General features: G+C 37.1%; 2 protein-coding genes across 3 annotated transcripts; both read left to right on the top strand.

The window, feature by feature from the left end:
* Nucleotides 1–2500: 2500 nt before the first annotated feature.
* LOC110730821 (putative pentatricopeptide repeat-containing protein At5g09950) lies at nucleotides 2501–10074 on the top strand. Its single transcript, XM_021910646.1, has 4 exons — nucleotides 2501–7412; nucleotides 7566–7603; nucleotides 9121–9427; nucleotides 9543–10074. Exon 1 carries the CDS (start codon nucleotides 3195–3197, stop codon nucleotides 6360–6362), a length of 3168 nt encoding a protein of 1055 aa, XP_021766338.1. The 5' UTR covers nucleotides 2501–3194; the 3' UTR covers nucleotides 6363–7412; nucleotides 7566–7603; nucleotides 9121–9427; nucleotides 9543–10074.
* Nucleotides 10075–10803: 729 nt separating this feature from the next.
* LOC110730820 (putative protein FAR1-RELATED SEQUENCE 10) lies at nucleotides 10804–20774 on the top strand. 2 transcript variants are annotated; one of them, XM_021910645.1, is made up of 6 exons: nucleotides 10804–11542; nucleotides 11768–11852; nucleotides 17384–17476; nucleotides 18069–19087; nucleotides 19163–19603; nucleotides 19682–20774. In XM_021910645.1, exons 4-6 carry the CDS (start codon nucleotides 18071–18073, stop codon nucleotides 20279–20281), a joined length of 2058 nt encoding a protein of 685 aa, XP_021766337.1. In that variant the 5' UTR covers nucleotides 10804–11542; nucleotides 11768–11852; nucleotides 17384–17476; nucleotides 18069–18070; the 3' UTR covers nucleotides 20282–20774. The 2 variants fall into 2 exon arrangements, with proteins under 2 accessions (XP_021766337.1, XP_021766336.1); XM_021910644.1 differs by having other exon boundaries at nucleotides 10804–11680.
* The last annotated feature ends 246 nt before the right edge of the window (nucleotides 20775–21020 follow it).

The raw sequence follows: 21020 nt of genomic DNA, 5'->3' as shown, positions 1-21020 counted from the left end.
ATTGATGTTTTTAATATTTTAATTATTAATTTCTCTAATTGATAGTGTTTTATTGTTAATCTTGCAACCTGATCAATTGTTTGATTAATTCTTGTTAATAAGAGTTTGAATAGAAAGATCTTACTTTTAGAGGCTTCCCTACAATTAGCAATTTTGATTATGTTAGCGACCGTACTGCATATGTTGAATTGAGAGTGTTAAGACCCGACCGTAGGCTTAGCAATTGCTCTAGATAATTGATTGATTGAATTGTTATTGATATTTGATAGATTTAGAACTATAAACATGGTGAACCATAACCCTAGGTCTTTTTATTAATTGTTTTATTCCTATTTTAATTTAGACTACTTCCCTATCCCAATTTCGTGACATAGTTTAGTTTCTCCAATTTCTTAGAGGTTAGATTGAATACCATCTCTCTGTGGATTCAACCCTACTTACCCTACTACAATGTTAGTTGGTTTTGTTAGGAATTTATTTTTGACAGGTGTACGACAACCTATCACTGCCCACACCACTCTTGAATCACAAGAGTCCATATGAGGTACTCACTTAAAGTAAACCAGTTTATAGTCACATGAGAGTTTTTGGATGTTTGGCTATGGAAAGTAATCCAAGTAGAAATGTAAACAAATTTAGCATGAGAGGTGTGCCATGTGTATTCTTAGGACATCCTTTAAATCAAAAGGGGTACAAACTGTTGAACCTGGCAGAAAATAAAGTTTTTGTGAGTAGGGATGTGAAATTTCTTGAGTCTGTTTGCCCTTACAAATTATTTCATCCCCATAGTAAAACTCAAACTGAAATTATAGACAACACTGGAATTCAAATTGATAATAAGGGAATAGAAGATAATGAGGAGATAGCAATGGAAGAAAATTTGGAGTTGGGGAATATAGAGGAAATTGAGGAAGATATTGGTGACTATGAAACTGTTCATAATGATCAAAATGATAATGGAGATAGAATGAGAAGGAGCAGTAGACCACATGTGCCACCTAAATGGCACAAGATTATGTGATAGGAAAGTCCAATCTTTGTTTCAAAATTGCTCCTGAAAAGATAGAACCAATTGCCAATATCCCAACCAGCAATAAATTTTCTGTTTTCATGTCTGAAGTCACAAAAAACCCTGAACCAAATTCCTTCAAACAAGCTGTTAAGAACCAAGAGTGGGTCAATGCTATGAATGAGGAATTAGAAGCCCTTGAAAACAATGACACTTGGGAAATAGCTGACCTGCCAGAAGGGAAGAAGGCAATAGGTTTTAAATGGTTGTATAAAACCAAATACAAACCTAATGGAGAGAAAGAAAGAGACAAGTCAAGACTTGTCATCCTAGGGAACAAGCAAGTGTATGGTATTGACTATGACCAAACATTTGCTCCTGTAGCAAAAATGACTACTGTGAGATCTCTTCTTGTTGTTGCTGCCTTAGAAGGCTGGAATGTGCATCAAATGTATGTTAAAAATGCCTTTTTACATGGTGAATCGCAGGAAGATGTGTACATGAAGTTGCCACAAGGGTATACAGGAATTGGAAGCAGAATAAGTGTTCAAGGAGAGGGGGAGAAAATTGCCTTGAAAACTGACAAAGTGTGCAAACTAAAAAACTCACTATATGGGCTTAAACAAGCTCCTAGGCAGTGGTTTGCAAAGCTGAGTGGAGCACTGAAAAGCAACATGTTCTCACAGTCAAAATCTGATTACTCTTTGTTCTGTAAGAAAAAGGGCAAAATCTTGACTGTGATCCTAGTCTATGTTGATGACTTGATAGTTGCTGGAAATGACATAGAAGCTGTGAATGAAGCAAAATTATTCCTAGCCTCTCAATTCAATATGAAAGACATGGGTGAACTAAGATATTTTCTTGGCATTGAAGTTGACATAAGTGATTAAGGAATGTTCAGAGAAAATATACTGCTGATATTTTGGAAGAATATGGAATGACCAATGCAAGACCACTCAAGATCCCCATGGACCCTCATTTAAAGCTGAAAGATGACACTGGAAGTGTGCTAAAGGATGCTGAGCCATATCAGGTGGGAAAACTCATTTACTTAACAATCACAAGACTTGACATAGCATTTACAGTCCATGTATTGAGTAAATTCATGCATAAACCAACTGATGTGCACTATCAATGTGCTAAGAGGGTGCTTAGGTACTTGTCAGGTTCCACTCAATAAGGAATACTTCTTGCTTCAAAGGGTAGTGCAGAACTAAAGGCCTACTGTGATAGTGATTGGGCAGCATGCCAGAATACCAGAAGATCAACATCTGGGTTCTGTATTCTGTTTGGGAACTCTCCTATCTCTTGGAAATCCAAAAGACAATCTGTTGTTGCTAGAAGCACTTCTGAAGCAGAGACTAGATCAATGGCTTTGACTGTTTGTGAAGTAATGTGGTTGAAGAATCTCTTGAAAGATCTGGGAATGAACAAGCTAGGAATAACTTCTATATACTATGATAATCAAGCAGCCTTAGCTATTGCAGCTAATCCTGTTCATCATGAGAAGACAAAGAATGTTGACATTGATTGTCATTTCATTCGAGACAAGTCAAATGAAGGTGTTATTGCCCCTACCTATGTTCACACCACTCAACAACTAGCAGATGTGTTCACCAAAATTCTATCCGTGGAACAAATGAATCAACTCTTGTCGAAGCTTGGAGTTCATTCACTTTCCTCACTCTAAGCTTGAGGGGAAGTGATGAAATAGAGAGTAGTAATATATGCTGTAGTAGGTAGAGTATTGTTTGTCTGTTAGTGCTGTTATAGGCTAGCAATGTATTTTTGTTTGCTCTGTAATGATCTGTAATGTTCCTAGTGATTCTAAGAGGCCAATTCTCTAGGTTAACTTTTGGGTGCTGTCATATATAAGACATCAAGAATATTGTAGCAGTCATTCAGAAAAATTTCACAAAAATGCTCAATGAAAAGATCCTGCTCCCACCATATTTGCTGCTATTCTGTTTGTGCTAAAAATCGAGCCTTTTATGTTTGTCATCACGACGCAACACATAGCCAATAGGACCTTTGTAGATCAAGAACTAGCCAACATGAAGCAAACCGGGTATAGAAAGTCACAACCTACAACCACCTTTATGAATCGTAAAACCCGTGATAACGGGTATTAAACTTTGGCGCCATATATAAAGTATGAACGAATTGAACACCAAGTAAACTGTAAATGTCTCTCCGAGTGCTCCAACGGAGTTTCATCACTTGGTGCTCCTTTCGCTTCTCTACGCTAGCAGCCACCACTTCTTCGCATCCTAGAAGCCGTTGCGCCGCCATTGTCGACCACCATGATACTTTTCTTCCTTTCTCCTCCTCTTACCCTCCTCTGCAACACACTTGTAGCTCTGAAATTCGAGACTTTTTCGTGTATCGGTACCAGCATTCTTGTTCCTCAATTGAAGCTAATCAGCTTCATCTTGGAATTTACAAACATGGGTTTGAAGCAGATTTGTTTCTTGTTAATACCCTTATTAATGTTTATGTTAGATTTGGTGATCTTGTTTCTGCACGCAAGGTGTTTGATGAAATGCCTGAGAGAAATTTGGTTAGTTGGGCTTGCTTGATTTCGGGTTACGGTCAAAATGGTATGCTGGTTGCAGCATGTGCTACTTTTAGGGACATGGTTTCTGCGGGTTATTCCCCTAATAGTTATGCATTTGGTAGTGTCTTGCGCGCTTGCCAAGATTTAGGGCCTGATTATCTGAAATTTGGTTTGCAAATTCATGGTATGATATCGAAGATGAGTTATGCTCATGATGTGCTTGTTGGTAATGTGTTGATTTCGATGTATGGAAGTTGTTTCTTGGGGTCGGGGGATAATGCTAGGAGAGTGTTTGATGAAATAGATGGGAAGATTGCAGTATCATGGAACTCTATTATTTCAGTGTATTCTAAAAGAGGAGACGCGATCGGTGCTTTTAAGATGTTTGCAAGGATGCAACATGAATGTTCTGGGTTTAATTTTAAGCCTAATGCTTATACATTGAGTAGCTTAATTGCTGTTGCATCTTCCTCTTCACTATTTGGCTCAAGCTTACTACAGCAAATAGCCTCGCGAGTGCAAAAATCTGGATTTCTGGATGATTTGTATGTAGGAAGTGCTTTAGTCAGTGGATTGGCCAAGTTTGGTTTAATTGATGATTCATGGAAGATTTTTGAGTGTATGAGTACTAGAAATGCAGTCACTATGAATGGCTTGATGGTTGGGTTAGTAAATCAAAAGCGAGGAGAACAAGCTGTTGATGTTTTCAAACGGATGAAACATTTGGTTGAAGTCAATCCGGACTCTTATGTGGTCCTATTAAGCGCTTTTGCAGAATTCGATGAACTAGAAGAAGGGAGAAGAAAGGGTAAAGAACTCCATGCTTATGCAATCAGAAGTGGCCTTAGGGATGCTAAAGTTGCAGTTGCCAATGCCCTTATTAATATGTATGCAAGATGTGGGGCTATTGATAGTTCTCGTGCAGTTTTTGAACAAATGGGCGAGAGAGACTTGATTTCATGGAACTCATTGATAGCTGGTCTCGACCAAAATGAACTGTTTGAAGATGCTGTTACTACTTTCTGCCGTATGAGGAGATCTGGAATTAGGCCCACAAATTTTGCATTGATAAGCTGTTTGAGTTCATGTGCTAGCTTGGGTTGGCTGAGGCAAGGGGCGCAAGTACATACAGAAGCACTTAGATTAGGACTTGACTCTGATGTCTCAGTTTCCAATGCACTACTTTCCATGTATGCAGATACTAGAAGTTTCAAAGAATGCCAGAAACTGTTTACCTTGATGCCAGAGCATGATCAAGTTTCTTGGAATTCTATCATTGGTGCATTGGCTAACTCAGAAACATATGCATTGGAATCTGTGAAGTATATCCTGGAGATGATGCGATCGGGCTGTAGACTTAATGGGGTGACCTTAGTGAATATACTTTCGGCAATTTCTTCTGATTCCCTTTCTCTTTCTAAATTAGGCCCGCAGGTTCATGCATTGGCATTCAATTATGGCTTTGCAAATAACATTACAATTGAAAATGCGCTCATCTCTTGTTATGGGAGATGCGGTAGAATGGAAGATTGTGAATCAATCTTTTCAAGAATGGCTCAGAAGGATGAGGTTAGTTGGAACACCATGATATCTGGTTGCGTACATAATGAGTATTTATCCAAGGCTGTTGATCTCGTTTGGCTCATGATGCAGAGTGGTCAGAAGTTAGACCACTTCACCTTTGCAACTGTTCTTAGTGCATGTGCCTCAGTTGCTACTTTGGAGCGTGGGATGGAAGTCCATGCTTGTCAAATCAGGGCTCATCTGGAATCTGATGTTGTGGTGGGAAGTGCAATTGTTGACATGTATGCAAAATGTGGAAGGATAGCCTATGCTGCAAGATTTTTTGATCTGATGCCAGTGAAGAATATATTTACCTGGAATACCATGATTTCGGGGTATGCAAGGCATGGGTTTGCCAACAAAGCTTTAGAGATTTTTGAACAAATGAAGGAGGAAGGTCAACCTCCAAATCATGTCACATTTGTTGGAGTCCTATCAGCTTGTAGTCATGGTGGATTAGTTGAAAAAGGTTTCAAGTACTTTGAGTCTATGAGCAGCGACTACGGATTAGAACCTCAAATGGAGCACTTTTCATGTATGGTTGACCTCCTTGGGCGATCAGGTAAATTGGATAAAGTTGAAGATTTCATCAACAGAATGCCGATGAAGCCAAATAATCTTATTTGGAGAACAGTTCTGGGGTCTTGCAGTCGGACCAGTGGTCGCAACAGTGAATTAGGTAAGCGAGCTGCAGAGATGCTTTTGCAGCTGGAGCCCGAAAATGGCGCAAATTATGTACTTCTTGGTAACATGTATGCTGCAGGATCAAATTGGGAAAACTTGGCCATTACCCGGTCTGCAATGAGTTTAGCAGCAGCAAAGAAGCAAGCTGGGTGCAGTTGGGTCACTATGAGGGATGGCGTCCATGTGTTTGTTGCAGGAGACATATCACACCCAGAGAAAGATGCAATTTATGAAAAACTTGGAGAACTGCTGAGAAAGATGAGGGAGGCTGGTTATGTACCACAGACAAGCTTTGCTTTGTATGATCTTGAATCAGAGAGCAAGGAAGAACTCCTGAGTTATCACAGTGAGAAACTGGCCATTGCCTTTGTCCTTACTCGCACATCAAATTCCACCATCAGGATAATGAAAAATCTGCGAGTTTGTGGTGATTGTCACTCAGCTTTTCGATACATTTCAAAAATTGTTGGTCGCCAAATTGTGCTGCGAGACTCTAACAGATTCCATCATTTTACTGATGGTGAGTGTTCATGTGGGGATTATTGGTGATATTTATGTCCATAGAATACGAAATCTTTCAGGCCTTTCAAGTTTACAAACATGAGATGGAACCATGGAAGTGGAAATGATACTGCTGTGACTAATCCTTAAATACTTCATGTGTTTTGAGCATAGAACACTAATATGATGAGTTGTGGGTGAAGCAGAATAATCTTGCAATCTTGTTTTGTGGACTGCAGTTGAAATCAGAAGTCTACACAAACAGTGGCAAAAGCAGCCCTATTCAAAAGATATACTTTGTTTGTTAACCCATTTTCAAACCTTAAAGGTAAGCAACCACCCTCTCTTCTCCTCTTCATGTACGCAGCTACCTGCTCTATCCTGAATAAGCAAACAGTAGTGAGAGATTGCTCTATTGAGTAATGGGAAGCAGCCTTAAAGGGGAAGCCCTTATGGTTGCGAGCCCGAGAAGTGCTTTTTTTGGGACTTTGAAAAAGCTTTGGGGAATGAAACAGGCCCTATCAATACAGGGTCTAGCAGAACAGGCCGAGCTCCAGTTTTGCTTGCACTCTTCAATAGCACGTGCCGGAAACCTTAGCCGGGCAACTATGCTTAAGAAATGGATATGCTGCTTTGCCATGGTTTGATTTTATACTGTTAATGAAGCATAGAAATGATTTAGCAACCAAAAACAACTTGCCAAATATAAAGCAATGCTTAAACTTCTCAACAGTAAAAATCAGGTTCAGCAGCAGGAATAAACTACTTGCAAATGGATTGTATTACTCCTTGAGCTCAACAGGAGAGGGTGCCCGTTATGTCCATTGCTAGGTTATGGGACTGGAGTCTCACATCGGTCATATGGGATTATGGGGGACTGATATATGGCTTATATAAGATTATGACGTCTCCTCCAACCTTGGGGCCTTTGGGTATGGTTTCCCTGTTTCTTGGAGCAATATGTGAGAAAAAAGGAATACTTTGCAAGGGTTAGGAGGAAGAGCTTTTTAAAACCATCTCTGGATTTGCAAGTGTCAGGAAACTCTTTATTGTCAACCAAGCTCAAATTTAAGAAATTGTTTCTATTTAAACTAGCAGGTAAGCTTTAAGAATTTTACTTTAAATGTTCTTTCTTCATCTTTAGTGCAACCAACAGGCAACAGGAAAAAAATATATCCATAGAAATTGCTTCTGTTCTATAAATTTACTATTTATTGCCATTTACTTGTCGTGCATCTTTTACATGGACAGATTGACCATTGGAAGCTCATTTGTCTCTTCCTCACCAGGTAAAGTTTTATATAGCTTGTTCAGGTTTTATTAGCTCCATTTGTTATCCATTCAGGGTTAGTGGCCTTAGGTACTGTTCTCCTCAACTTATAGAAATCTACTTGTACATTTATTAATAAGCAGTTTTATCGTCATTTTAAAGTTCCTGGTATATACTTCCATTTTATTTATTTTTTTTAAAAAAGGCACTGTAAGTTCATACTATATTTTGGTTGAAGCAAGTGACTGTAAATGGATTGTTTTTCCAATTAGTTTGCAAGACAGACAGACAGACACACACACACACTTTAATATTTCATTTTAGATAGCCATTGCTTGTCTGAACATAAACATTACTTCTTACCATTATCAATTAGATTTTGCAGCAATAATTTACCCTGTAAAATATTGCCTTCCAAATATTGCGCAATATCCTGGATCTCAAATTTGTTATGTACAAGCCATTGAACTCACATAGGACATCACTTAGGAATTGAGAGTTTTTTATAAAGCTAGGATGCAACGCAGAACACAAAACTGAGTGACTGGTACCACTATCTATAAAGCTGTTCACTTGAATTTTTAAATAATTGGCAGGGTTTTTTCGCTTCTGACCTTAAATCATAGCATTATCTATTCTGTACAAGGTGTCTGACAACTTGGATCATGGGTGTTTGAATTGGAATATAAAGCATGAAAATATATTAAATGTTATTGTTTGGACACACTTTTAAATTACGTGTTTTTTAGATGTTGATTATTAACAGTATCTTATAAATCAGTAACAGATTTCGTTCCGGCATTGCTTTATACTATTACTAGTAAAACTAACATATGCAAACATTATATATGTTAGTTTTGCTAGTAATAGTTTGTAATATCTTATTGCTCTTGGGCACGATTGTCTTTTGCCTTTAAGTCTTCAGTTCATGTAGAGAGTTCATGAACCACGAATTAAACATAAAATAATTTAATATCAGGGCTCTCTGGAAAGAAAGCTACTACGAAGAACATAAAAACACTTACTGTATGTAGGAAATAATGTGATATGTCTAGCAAGGATTATAGTTTTTCCTAGTAAAACTAAAAGATTTGCTAAGATGAGAAGATATGTAACTTCTTGAAGTCTATTCTCTCTTCTCTGTTACTTTTGTTAGTTTTTCATTACTATTTGAAGGATAATACTTTGTTGCTTTTTTGTGAATTTAACCGCTAAAAGGGTTTTAACTGAGTAAGTGTCTTGTTACACTCGTAAATGTGGTCACTTTTATTCTTGAAAAGCAGTTTCTGTCATTCATTTGCAAAGACTACAAAACGAATGTTGGCTAATATGTCTTCAGAGAGTTCAGACTACTTACAAATTTCTGTGAAACTGATGAATGCTCTCTTATTTTCTCTTCTCTTCCCTTTTTTTTTTTGTGTGTGTGTGTGTGTGTGTGTGTGTGTGTGGGCAAGAGGGGTGGTAAAGATGATTAGATTCTAATTCTTTAATAAATTGATATTTCCATCAAATGTATGTGTATCTCTTATGATGCAGGGAGTAGAGGTTTGCGAATAAGTCACATGCTACCTTTAAATTGTCAATGAAAGCAACATTCTAAGGTGTTGTCGCCAGTCTCTCAAATATGCAGAAAGAACAAGATCAGGCCTCCCAAACAGCAAAACAGATAATACCTGTCCTTGTGTCATGTATTCATCTTATTATTTTAAATTTTTAAGTAGTCGAGTTGTTTATGTTTACGAGAGCAACGTTGCCGGCTGTGCCAGCTATGAGCCATACAACAGCAAAAGGTGAAACAAAGCTAATGAAGGGACTTCCTTTTGTAAGCCATCTAATCAATCAGGTGATTGTAATGTCTCCCTTAAAGGCTGTTGTGCTAAGTGGTTGCAAAAACCAGTATATTCATCCTTTAAAGTTGAAGCTGACTAATTCCAAGATCATTTTGCCTGTCTTCACAGAAATCCCAGGATGAGGTCAGTCTGAATAGAAAGCTCATTGACAGTGGTTTTGTATAGTAGAGATTCTTTGGAACAATACCTTGTGTTAGAGCAAAAAAGGCTTTTCTGAAGTAGCTTAAGGCATTTAGATCGGAGCAAGAGAGCATTTCGACAGAAAAAGGCCCTGGTGACATGGCTTCAGATTGGGGACAAGTTCTAATTGAGGCATTCTTAATGTTTATAGCTTTGTTTGTAGCTGGCATTATTCATGAGCTTTCTTCCTTATGTGTTTGAAAACTGGTCTTAGATGATGATGGTCAATTGATCATCTACCAAAGGGACTTGAGTGAACCTGATATCTGATCGACAAGACGGCAAGCAATAATATACCATTTACACAATGTCATTCTGATACTTCCAACACCCTTTTCAAAGGAGAATTGTATATCACCGACCAAATTTGGGACCTTGATGTCTAAACGAGTGTCTGTACTTGGAAGATTGGAACTATGTTCATGGTATAACAAGCACCTATGTTTGTGGTTCGGAGTGCACTACCTATTCTTCGAATTTTGTTTGATGATCAACTGTGAAAATTACATATTTCTTCAACAGGCCTGCTGATGTTTCTGCATATGTTAGTAGGTGTATTTTTGCTTGATATACCAGCCACAATCGGTCATGATTACTCTAGCAGGCATGTAGCAGCTACGATAACAGATATAATCATAGTGCTGAGAATTTAAAGAGAGCTACTAGCCTATACCATATAGTTTTCTGTCTCATTCTATATTTTACTGATATCAATTTAAAAAAAAAAAATTACGTGTTTTTATCGTGAGTATGAAAGGTTAAATAGACCAAACAAATAGAAGTAAATAACATATTATACTCCCTCTGTATCAATTTAAGTACATCACTTTGACTGGTCTGCATATTAATGCACAACTTTGATCATTGATATCTTTAATTGTGTAATAGTTTCACTTATAATTATTTAAAATTTGCTATACACACCCGGGTGTACCTTACAACCAACTGGTTAGTTTTTGTGCTTCATTTGATGATAAATGAAAAACAATCATTAAAATGAGAACAAATTCTCATGGGTGTACAGTGCACCCAGATGTATATAACAACCTCTCATAATGATTTGAGATTATGAAAACATACAATAATAAATAATCCAATAAAATCTACATAATACGATAATATTTTTTATATAAAATATAATATACTACGGAGTAGTATTAGTAAGTAAAATACGGAGTAGTAAATAAAATCAAATACTTGGTGTTGGTGGCTTCCTTTAATCACATATTGCCGGTCTTCAAGATTCCGTCTTCTGTGCGTCCCAGCTCGATAGTATGTTAGCCAGGTTTTGGTGGAGATCTTCTAGCTCTACTAAGGGCTTAGCCTTACGCTCGGCTTCTCTCCTGCACTTGCCAAAATGGGCGGGCTGGGTTTAAGAAATGTAGCCTGTTTTAACTCATCCCTCTTTGCTGGAATTGGGTGGAGGATGATTCATAATCCTCAGTTGTTGGTTTCTCGCCCCCTGTTCTCTAAGTACCCTTCTCTTGCTACTGCTCCGGGCGCTCGGGTTTCTCGGCCCTCTTGGGAATGTCAGGGTTTACAGATGGCATTATCTGCAGTAGCTCCTGGTGTCCGATGGAAGGTGGGTTGTGGCAGGAGTGTTCGTATCACGGGTGACAACTGAGCTCTTGGTGGTCCGGTTTCATTTAAGTCGGGTTTTTCCCAGTCGGATTTTCCGACTCTTGTGTCTGTTATCATTGATCCGCATTCCAACGCATGGGACTCCTCGAGGGTCTATCGGTTTTTTGATAGTCCTACAGATAATCGAATTTTAAGTCTGGATCGTCCGCTGAAGCTCGTGGATGATTTTGTGTATTGGAAATTCTCTGAAGACGGCTACATTTGTTTAGGGATTGTGACTTTGTTGTCTCTTTATGGGTCCGTAGTTCTTTTCAGAATAAATAATTCAAATCAAATCAAGAATACTGGTATGTAGTGTAAGGTCGAAATGATAATCGAGTATACGAAGTATTTCAGATATACATGGAATAGTTTACTTGTTCTTAAGCAAGGTTTTATCCAATTATCCCAAATGGGAAATTTTATTCAGTCTTCAAGTTAATTTGGTACTTTCCAGTTTCCATATAAATAGACAATTTTTTTTATATTAAAAGACTTACAAAATATAAACTGCAACATCTTCATCTTTGCAGTATCAATGAAGTGCACTGGAGAGTAAAGAGAGAGAAAGAAAGGGGTTTTCAGGGGTTTTATCTTTCTCTCTTCCCCTTTTCAAAGGTATGTCAATCAAATTTCCCCTACTTCGGTTTTTTACTTTTTAATTTGTTGATTTCTTGTTTACAAATTTTATTTCACAATTCCAACTTTCTAATTGTTAATCATACCAAATGATTTGCGTCAACTACGTGAAATCTGATTGATTATACGCACTGTAAAATTATTTTCCTGCAATTTTTTTAGGGGATTGGTAATAAAAGTCTCATTCTTTTCATTATATTCATAATTGAAGCTGCTTTGTTAACATACCCACTTATTCTGATTTTGATTAAGTAAAACTTCTTTGATTAAGTGGGCTTTTGTTCTGTGTATTGGGTTTGAATTTTCTGATTAACATCTTCTTGCTCTTGTGGATTTTTAGTATTTATTAGGCATGTTCTGTATTCTTAATTGTTGAATAAAGTGGAAACCTTTAATTTTTTTTTTCTTTTTTTTTTTGGTGGTGGTGATGGGTTGAGGGGGAAGATATCTGTCTGTGGGGAAGAGGGAGATGTTAAGATTAGGTCGTTTTCGATAAAGTCCAAAGGACCGCGAAAAGAGTCCCCTGATCAGGCTTGGCTATCAGTGTTTTGTAAAAATGAAGTAAATTTTTAGAAATTATCTGGAAAATTATACTTTTGACTTGTAATTTCTGCAAATGTGATTTGAACTTGTGAAGTTTTGTTAGCTACTTGATTAAGATACATTCTGTAAGAAAATTCTCTTTACTTATGTTCTCAATATTTCATCTCATAATTTTGAGCTGGATTTAAATGCAAGGCATCCAGGTGTTTGGTATTGGATGATAATCTTATTTAAGCTTTAAATGTGACATTCAGTGAAAATGCTATTTTAAGCAGGATGGAGTTTTGCTAGCATAGGAAATTTTTTTGGTTTTGTATAGCTTAGATGGATTTAGTACTTGTGTCGTGTCGTCTATAGTTTTGAAGAAAGGCTTTCCAGAAGTTTATTTTTCTCTCCTTGTTGTAGAATTCAACCCTTTTATAATTTATAATTTTAAGGGAAATTCTCTATTGTGACCCTGTAGTATACCACTTTTTTCAAAATGACCCTAACTTATACAACATTCTTCAAAATGAGCCTGAACTTCGAAAATAAAAAAGATGAAAAGGTACGGTGATAGTTCATAAATCTGTTACTTTGTACGGTAATAGCTAATCGCTAATTAAATGAATCCATTCAGTTCTTCTTTCACAAAGACAGCCATCATTTTAATCTTACTGACATCTGTTAGGATATAGTGCTAATTGTGCATAGAATATATAAATATAAAGATAAATATGTATAATGGGTTTATAAATAATTTTATTGATGATGTTGTGATATATATTTTTTAAGTTTACAATGACATTTATATAGAAACATTAATTACATTGGCATAGTTAAATATAATATATGCCAACTTCAATGTACAACTGCATCACTATTCTTAACATTGCAGATTGATTTGACGACATACTTAACTATATATATGTCGATGATAGTGAGTAAAATAAGGAAGGCCTTCAATTTTTAACAACATCCATTCCTTTTAACCAAGATCTAACCTTTCCTTTGAACAAATAATCCAAGCAATAAATTATAAGGGGCCGTTTGGTTCGCATAGGGGAATCGGAATGGAATGAACAAAGGGAATGTAGGAGAATGGAATGAAACCCTTTTCAACTAGTATGTTTCAAAAAACAAAGGGAATCACCACCACCACCGCACAACCCCCTTTCTTCACTTTTCTAGCCACCACGAGCCACCCCACCCCACCGCCCAGCCACAACCTCGACGGGAATCTTCATCCCTCGGCGCACCTCCCCCTCCCCTCGCCGTCCCTCCCCTCCCCGGAAAATCGTCCACCACCCACGCAACAACCCTAGAAACACTATCCCTCCCCCGAAAAACGTCGGCCGACTAGCCTGCTAGGGTTTTGAGGATATGGGGAAGGTCGGCCGACGTTTTTCGGGGGAGGGATAGTGTTTCTAGGGTTGTTGCGTGGGTGGTGGACGATTTTCCGGGGAGTGGAGGTATTTGTGAGGGGAGAGGTGGGGGAGGTGCGCGGTCTCCGGCGAGATGTGGGGGGAAGTGCGGCGGGCTCTAGCGACGAGACTGGGTCAGCGGCGAGGTGGTTGGGCAACTTCCGGTAAGTAGACGGTGGTGGGTATGGTGGCTAGGGAAAGGGAATGGGAAAGTGTGGGGGGGTGGGGAATCAATGTAGACTAAAAATGGGTGAACTTAAAAATAAAAATGGGTAAAGGGAATCAAAAAAGTGACAAACAAACAACAACAAAGGGAATGATATCAGTTCATTCCGATTCCCTTTGATTATTAACCCCAACCAAACGGCCCCTAAATCCTTTCATTTACAATCCATACTATATTGAAATTAAGCAGTGAACACCTATTAAACATCAACGTTAGTATATAATATTAAGTTCATCCGAAAAAATAGTTGCACACTATACATTGAAAGTGAACTCTATGCTAATACCATGCAACAATTGCAGTAGAATGTTTTGGGATTTAATAGTAGTATTTAAAAAAAAAAAAAAAAAAAAAAGGTTTACGTTCATTCTCAAAAAGTATAGCTTTGTTCAAAGAAAAAGAGTGATATCTACTGTGTGGAAGTTTGCTCAATAGGTGCATACTTCAACTTTCATTACATTTAGAGCATTTGATGGTCACAACTCTTGTTCCTTCTTTTCTTCTCCTTTTTCTCTTCTCCTATTTCTTGGAGGTTTACCAATTGTTGTTCTAACAGGCCGATGCAAAATTTCGGAACATCCATTTCTGGCCAATGGGTTAGGTCAGTCATAGGGAGTATGTTCATGTCATAAAATGCTTTATAAGTTGCACTTGAGTAAATCTGAGAACAATATAATAAGGGTCCTCCCTATTGTGATGTATAATCATTATTGTATGCTTGCAAGCGAAACCTGAAATCTGAAATCTTCCACGTAAGCTATCTTTTCCACATAAACAACCGAGAGCATAACATGAATTTCTTTCTACTTGAGATATGCCAACTTGCCAAGATGTTCGTGCATGGCATTTATGGTTTGATTTGTTTCTATTGCTTTTAGATCAGAATTTCAGGTTTCTTAGCCTCTAGAATTTTGTTGCCATGGCCCATGGTTTATAGATCTTGCTACCTAAAATATGTAACGACTACATTTCCACGCCCTGAAAAATTGTATCTGCCTTGCTACCTGAGATACATGACAATAAAGTTTCCCTTCACAACATATAAGAACTACAGGGAAATAATTTAACCATTTTGGTTTTGTTTATTATATTCCACAAGTCAAGTATCAAGGACCTTTGACACTATTGGAAATGGACAAATCACTTAAGACACATTGATTTGTGAATTTGTCGAGTTGGTTGAAGTCTTGACGTAATTTAATGTCCAGTAGCTATTGAATTCTGACATGTAAGCTTTTGCCGACTCTGTCTTAAATCCTGAAGTTCTTCTCATGCCACCTAATTTAGGAGCATGGGAGCTTTTCGCATCTTGATGATGGATTTGAGCCTGAAAGGCTTAGGTACTACGGTAGATCAAGAAGCCCTTATATCAACAAACCTTGCGTTAATGTGGTATTTGGAACGTCAATATTGACTTTTTACTTATTTGCTAGGGAGTCTGTGATGGACTCAGACTACCACTCTACTAACAACAGTAAGAAATAGATAGAAACAGAGCAAATGAGGGAGAAAGCTTCAATCTTGATTATATTTAACAATGGCAGAAAAAGTTTCACACAACAGTAGGTTTAGCCTACAACTCTCAACAATGGGTTTAGCCCACAACACTCAGAGATAACTCTATTACAAAATGCCTGCCCTAAAACTCCCCCCCCCCCCCCGCCCCTTTCATTTATATATACAAGTTCTCAAACTGATTTGGTGGCTGATGATTGCAATTTGTCTTCAAGTGTGATTTGTCTTGTTGTGCTCTTCCTTGCTGATGTTCACATTTGTATTCTCCCCTCCATGGGCCAAGTTTCCTGTTTGGCCTCGCCTCTTCCTTGCGTAGGTGAATCTCACAGGTTGCTTGGCTCGGTCCATTGCACATACTTGCTCTCATTTTTGAATCTTGGTTAGAGGGTGCTGAGGTACAGTTCGTTGTAGCATTTGCATAACTAGATTGTACTCGTGCAAAATGCACGAGATATATTTTACATTAGAAAAAATTAAATATATAATGTAAGAAAAAATATATTTCAAATAGGAAAGTTGATTTGATGTAGTAACTTAGGCCATGTTTTTTTAGAGCTGTTGTGGTCTGATCTGTTTTACAATGTTCTGTTCAAATCTGCTCTATTGTGTTTTAGTAATTTAGCTGCCGACACCTGTTCTGCTGAAATCTGATATTTACTGCTTTGCTCATGAACTCAAAAAACAAGGCTGAGTCTTATATGTGAGTGGACACACAATGAAGCCAGCTATTATGGGGGCTACTTTATTAAATCTATAGAGGTTACCCGTTCTGTGTTATAGCCTTATAGGGGTTACTTAGTTAGTGTCATAGGTCTATTTTTTATTCTTTTGCAAGTAGGTATTAGGTGACGCCAGTCGCGCAAATAGTATGCTGTACATTTTTTATTTATTTTTTAGTTTTATAATTAGAGATGTGGAGATTGTTTGTATGATAGTCCCCAAAAAATATGCATATAATTGAAGGATTGGGGATTTAGAGTGCTATGATGAATTAATGATAAAGGAACTGTATCTCCGTGCTAATGCACGACATATATTATACTCGAAAGAAAATAGCACAAAGTGAAATGTTAGTAGTGTTAAAAAAAAAAAGTGAATTTTTATTAATTGTTGCAATCCCTTGAAAAAATACCAAAAAAAAAAATAAAAAAAAAGGGTGGGATGGGTAGTTATTGTCCTTATTGATCTTTTTTTTTTTTAAATTAAAAAATACATAAATAATATAGTGGGAATGTGGGATGGGTACTTGGGTAGTTATTGGTTTGTAAAAAAGTAAAATTTTAAAAAATAAAAAATAAAAAATAAAATGCATGAGATTTGAGTTTTGAGGATTTGTAGGGTTGTGGTGAATTGACTCTGTAATTATATATGAGATTGGCTAAACCCTTTATATTAAGGTTGGATGAACTTGCAAATTAGCTGTGTTTTTTTAGAAAAATGCACCACTTTTGGGGGTCTTTGGATGAGAGAAATTGGTTAAAGAATAAAGGTTCTTCTTCATGTAGGTTTTTTTTTAAGTGCTTGAAGACCACTCCATCTACTTCCTTTATTTTCCACTCTCTGGTTAACTTAATAAGTCAAATCCTAATGGTAATTATGTCATTGATGTGGACTACATGTAGGATAGGATGAACATCAAAGATTACATTTATAAACAGAAACCACTTATGTGCTTAATCTTGTGTCTTTGTAGTGTGGAATTTTGGAGCCAGATGTTCATGCATTGTGGAATAGCTCTGTTTTATGTGGAAGTGGTTTAATTTATATACAGTTTTGGAGATTAGACAGGTTTTCTTATAGAGACTTTTTTGGAGCATTTGCAGGTTAACTATGTTTTTGGTGGGCAGAAGAGATTAAAAATCAGCTGGCGTGGCTATTCCTGGGTGATGTGGATGGAAAAATGGGACTGAAATAAAGTAAGCAAATTTTCTCATTGGGAAGTTTTGGTGGGGTAGATTTATTTTTCTTGCTTCTTACAGTGTTGTTCAATGCTTGTATTTTTAGGTTAAATTTTAATAGATATTTTAAATGTGATAGGCATACATTATCATTTTGTTGGGCTTTTAAGTTCATTCTTGATCCTTTTTAGATGTATGTTCTTTGTAGTGAAAAAGTATTACTTTTTATCTAAATAATATGTTATAGATCTTGTTTAATCCCATAATTAAGGAAGAAAAGTAAATGATTTGAATTTGAGAAAAAAATGATGAAGCTTGTACAGTTCAAAATACAGTTAATCAATCTTGATTGTTGTAAGTCTCTAAAGTGGCCCATTTTAATTTATCTCACCTGTGTTGAAATGCATTTTTCTTCTGTTTGTCAACCTACTAAGACCACCAAATAAGCTTGGGCTACTAGGTCTTCGGGATATATCCAAGATACTTTGCACCAAATAAATCAGCTTAGTTTTTAATACATGTAATCTCTCAACTTGTCAAATATGAGTGGATTTCTTATGCTGGTGGGAATGGAAATTTGGAAATATTTCTTATTGAACCTTTAAATTAGCAATGAAACCAGCAAATAATATTTGGATTCAAAAGGAGCAATGCCCCTGTGGAGACTGGAAGTGTTTTATCAAATATGAAGGGGAGGAACAAGGTCAAGCTTGTCAACCAACAAAAAATGGGACATCATTATCATCTTCTTCTGAAGTTATCTTTGCACCTTATGTGGGTCAGATTTTTAAAAGTTATGATGAAGCTTTTGAGTTCTACAGTAACTTTGCTCGGAGGAATGGGTTTTCAATCAGGAAAGCACGATCTACTGAAAGCCATAATCTTGGTGTTTACAGAAGGGATTTTGTTTGTTATCGTTCCGGATTCAATCAACCTAGGAAAAAGGTTAATGTAGAGCATCCCAGAGATCGCAAATCAGTACGTTGTGGATGTGATGCAAAATTATACTTGACTAAGGAAATCGTGAATTGTGTTACTCAGTGGTATGTTTCCCAATTCAGTAATGTACATAACCATGAATTGCTAGAAGATGATCAAGTGCGTTTACTTCCTGCATACCGGAAAATACAAGAAGCTGATCAAGAACGGATTATTTTACTCTCCAAAGCTGGGTTTCCTGTTAATAGGATAATCAAGATCTTGGAACTGAAAAAGGGTGTTCAACCTGGGCAACTGCCTTTCATAGAGAAAGACATTAGAAACTTTCTCCGTACTTGCAAGAAAACAGTTCAAGAAAATGATGCTCTTCTTACTGAGAAAAGGGTAACTGATATGATGGAGCTGCTTGAAGCTTGCAAGGCCATGGCAGAAAGGGATGGGGATTTTATCTTTGATTTTTTAACAGATGCAAATGGCAAGGTCGAAAACATAGCATGGTCGTATGGCGACTCTGTTCGTGCCTTTAACCTTTTTGGTGATGCTGTTCAATTCGACATTACTTATCAATCCATCACTTACGGGATGCTTCTGGGTTTATTGTCTGGTATAGATAATCATGGCAAGCCAATTGTCTTTGCCTGTGCTCTTGTCCAGGAAGAAAATCCCCATGCAATTGTGTGGGCCTTACAGGTTAACTTTATCTCTCTTTCTTTATACTTAAACTTCATTTTTTCCCTGTCATTAAAGCTTTATTTCTTCGAACAGACAGTTGTGCGATTCATGCGAGGAAGACCGCAGACGATAGTGACTGATCTTGAGCCAGGGTTAAGAGACTCCATAGTAAGCGAATTGCCTAATACAAAACATGTTATATCTTTGTGGTACATTATGTCTAAGCTGAGTAGTTGGTTCTCTTTGCCTCTTGGACTGAAATATTCGGAGTTTAAGTCCGAGTTTGAAATGGTGTGCTATGTGGAAAGTACAGAGGATTTTGGACATCTCTGGAGCCATTTGATCACAAAATTTGGACTTGGGTCGGATAAACACATCTCTCTATTATGGTCATGTCGAGCATGCTGGGCTTTTTCATTTATTAAGGATTGCTTTGTCGCCCGAATCACAACAGCTGAATACATGAGATCTGTTGATAGTTTCCTGAAAGGCGTCTTGAATGAGCAAACATGCTTGCAAGTCTTCTTTGAGCAGGTATTCTTGTTATGATGTATGATTACATCTAATTGTTTATTGCTTATATCTGTAAGCTTTAGCATTCTTGTTTTGCAGGTTGGACTTGCTGCAAAGTTGGGTTATGGAGCCAAGGAGGATTTACCTTTTTTACATCTCAAGACGTGCATGCCTGTTGAGGAACATGCACAAGGCATCCTTACACCATATGCCTTTAGTGTGTATCAGCATGAACTCGTGTTGTCTGTGCAATATGCAATTATAGAAATGGCCAAAGGATCTTATGTCGCGTGCCATTATAAGAAAGTTGATGAAGAGTATCTTCTGTTATGGATTCAGGAAGGTGAGCAAATCCACTGCTCGTGTAAGGGATTTGAACAGTCAGGAGTCCTGTGCAGGCATGCTCTTCGACTATTTATTACTAAGAATTATTTTCAACTTCCATACCATTATTTTCCAATTAGGTGGAGATGGGAAAATTCTTTTTTACCTATGGATCAAGAAAGTTCTCGACTGGTCAAAGAAGAGTACTATCGTGCCTTACATTCTCTTACAGATGCACTTCTGACTGAGTCCTTGTTTTCTAAGGAGCGGTTTAACTATGCCCATAAGGAACTCACAGCACTCCTTGATCAGGTTAAAAATATGCCTGTTGATGAAGTTCCAGAAATATTAACTAACAATTTTAGTGAATCTTGAATTTTCTAGTGGATCAGCTGTCTACAATAGCAATTGCTGAGTCTAGCCATGGTTTACAAGACATTAGAAGATTACAAAAATAAGTCAATGTAGACTACTCTGCAAATTAAATTGTGGTTGGAATACTGGTTCAAGTAAATAGAATTGTCAGAGATGGAGCTATGGTGTTGTGTTGTCATCCATGACTTTTGTGATGGTGTAATGTCAATTCTTATTAAAAAAAAAATAATAATTTAAAAAATAAAAATAAAAATTGATGTTTCTGTACAATGCATGCGATGTTACTGTTTCTTAATCTTTGAGAAATGAGTATAAGTAGTTCCAGATCTTGTATTAGCTAGTAGATACATCATATATGCATGGTTCACTCTCATTGTAATTGAAATTGGTGGATAGTAATGTACTTGTCACATCGTGGAATCTCTTTGCTACTAGGAGCTAATGAATCAGTCTTTGTCAAAAATGATTCAGAATAAAGTTTTCTTTTTGTCTATTTTTTTTTCTATTTCAGAACCTTTCTGATGTTACAGAATAATAGAATATGCATCAAATAGGGTATTTTGTATTCAACCAGTTTTTAGTGGGGAATTCATATCTGCAATTTATATTAAGGGGACTTGGGTTGGGTGGGTATTTTAGGTCAAATTTCAACTCTATTTTGGTAAAAAAAAAATTGTCCATGGGCTCTCAAGAATTCTAGTTATTTATAGTCAGGTTTGGGTCTGGTCAGGTTTCAGAC

The sequence above is a fragment of the Chenopodium quinoa genome, unplaced genomic scaffold, assembly GCF_001683475.1.
Source record: "Chenopodium quinoa cultivar QQ74 unplaced genomic scaffold, ASM168347v1, whole genome shotgun sequence".
Lineage (NCBI taxonomy): Eukaryota > Viridiplantae > Streptophyta > Magnoliopsida > Caryophyllales > Amaranthaceae > Chenopodium > Chenopodium quinoa.
Note: the sequence above shows the minus strand (reverse complement) of the source record. Positions and strands in the feature narration are given on the sequence as shown.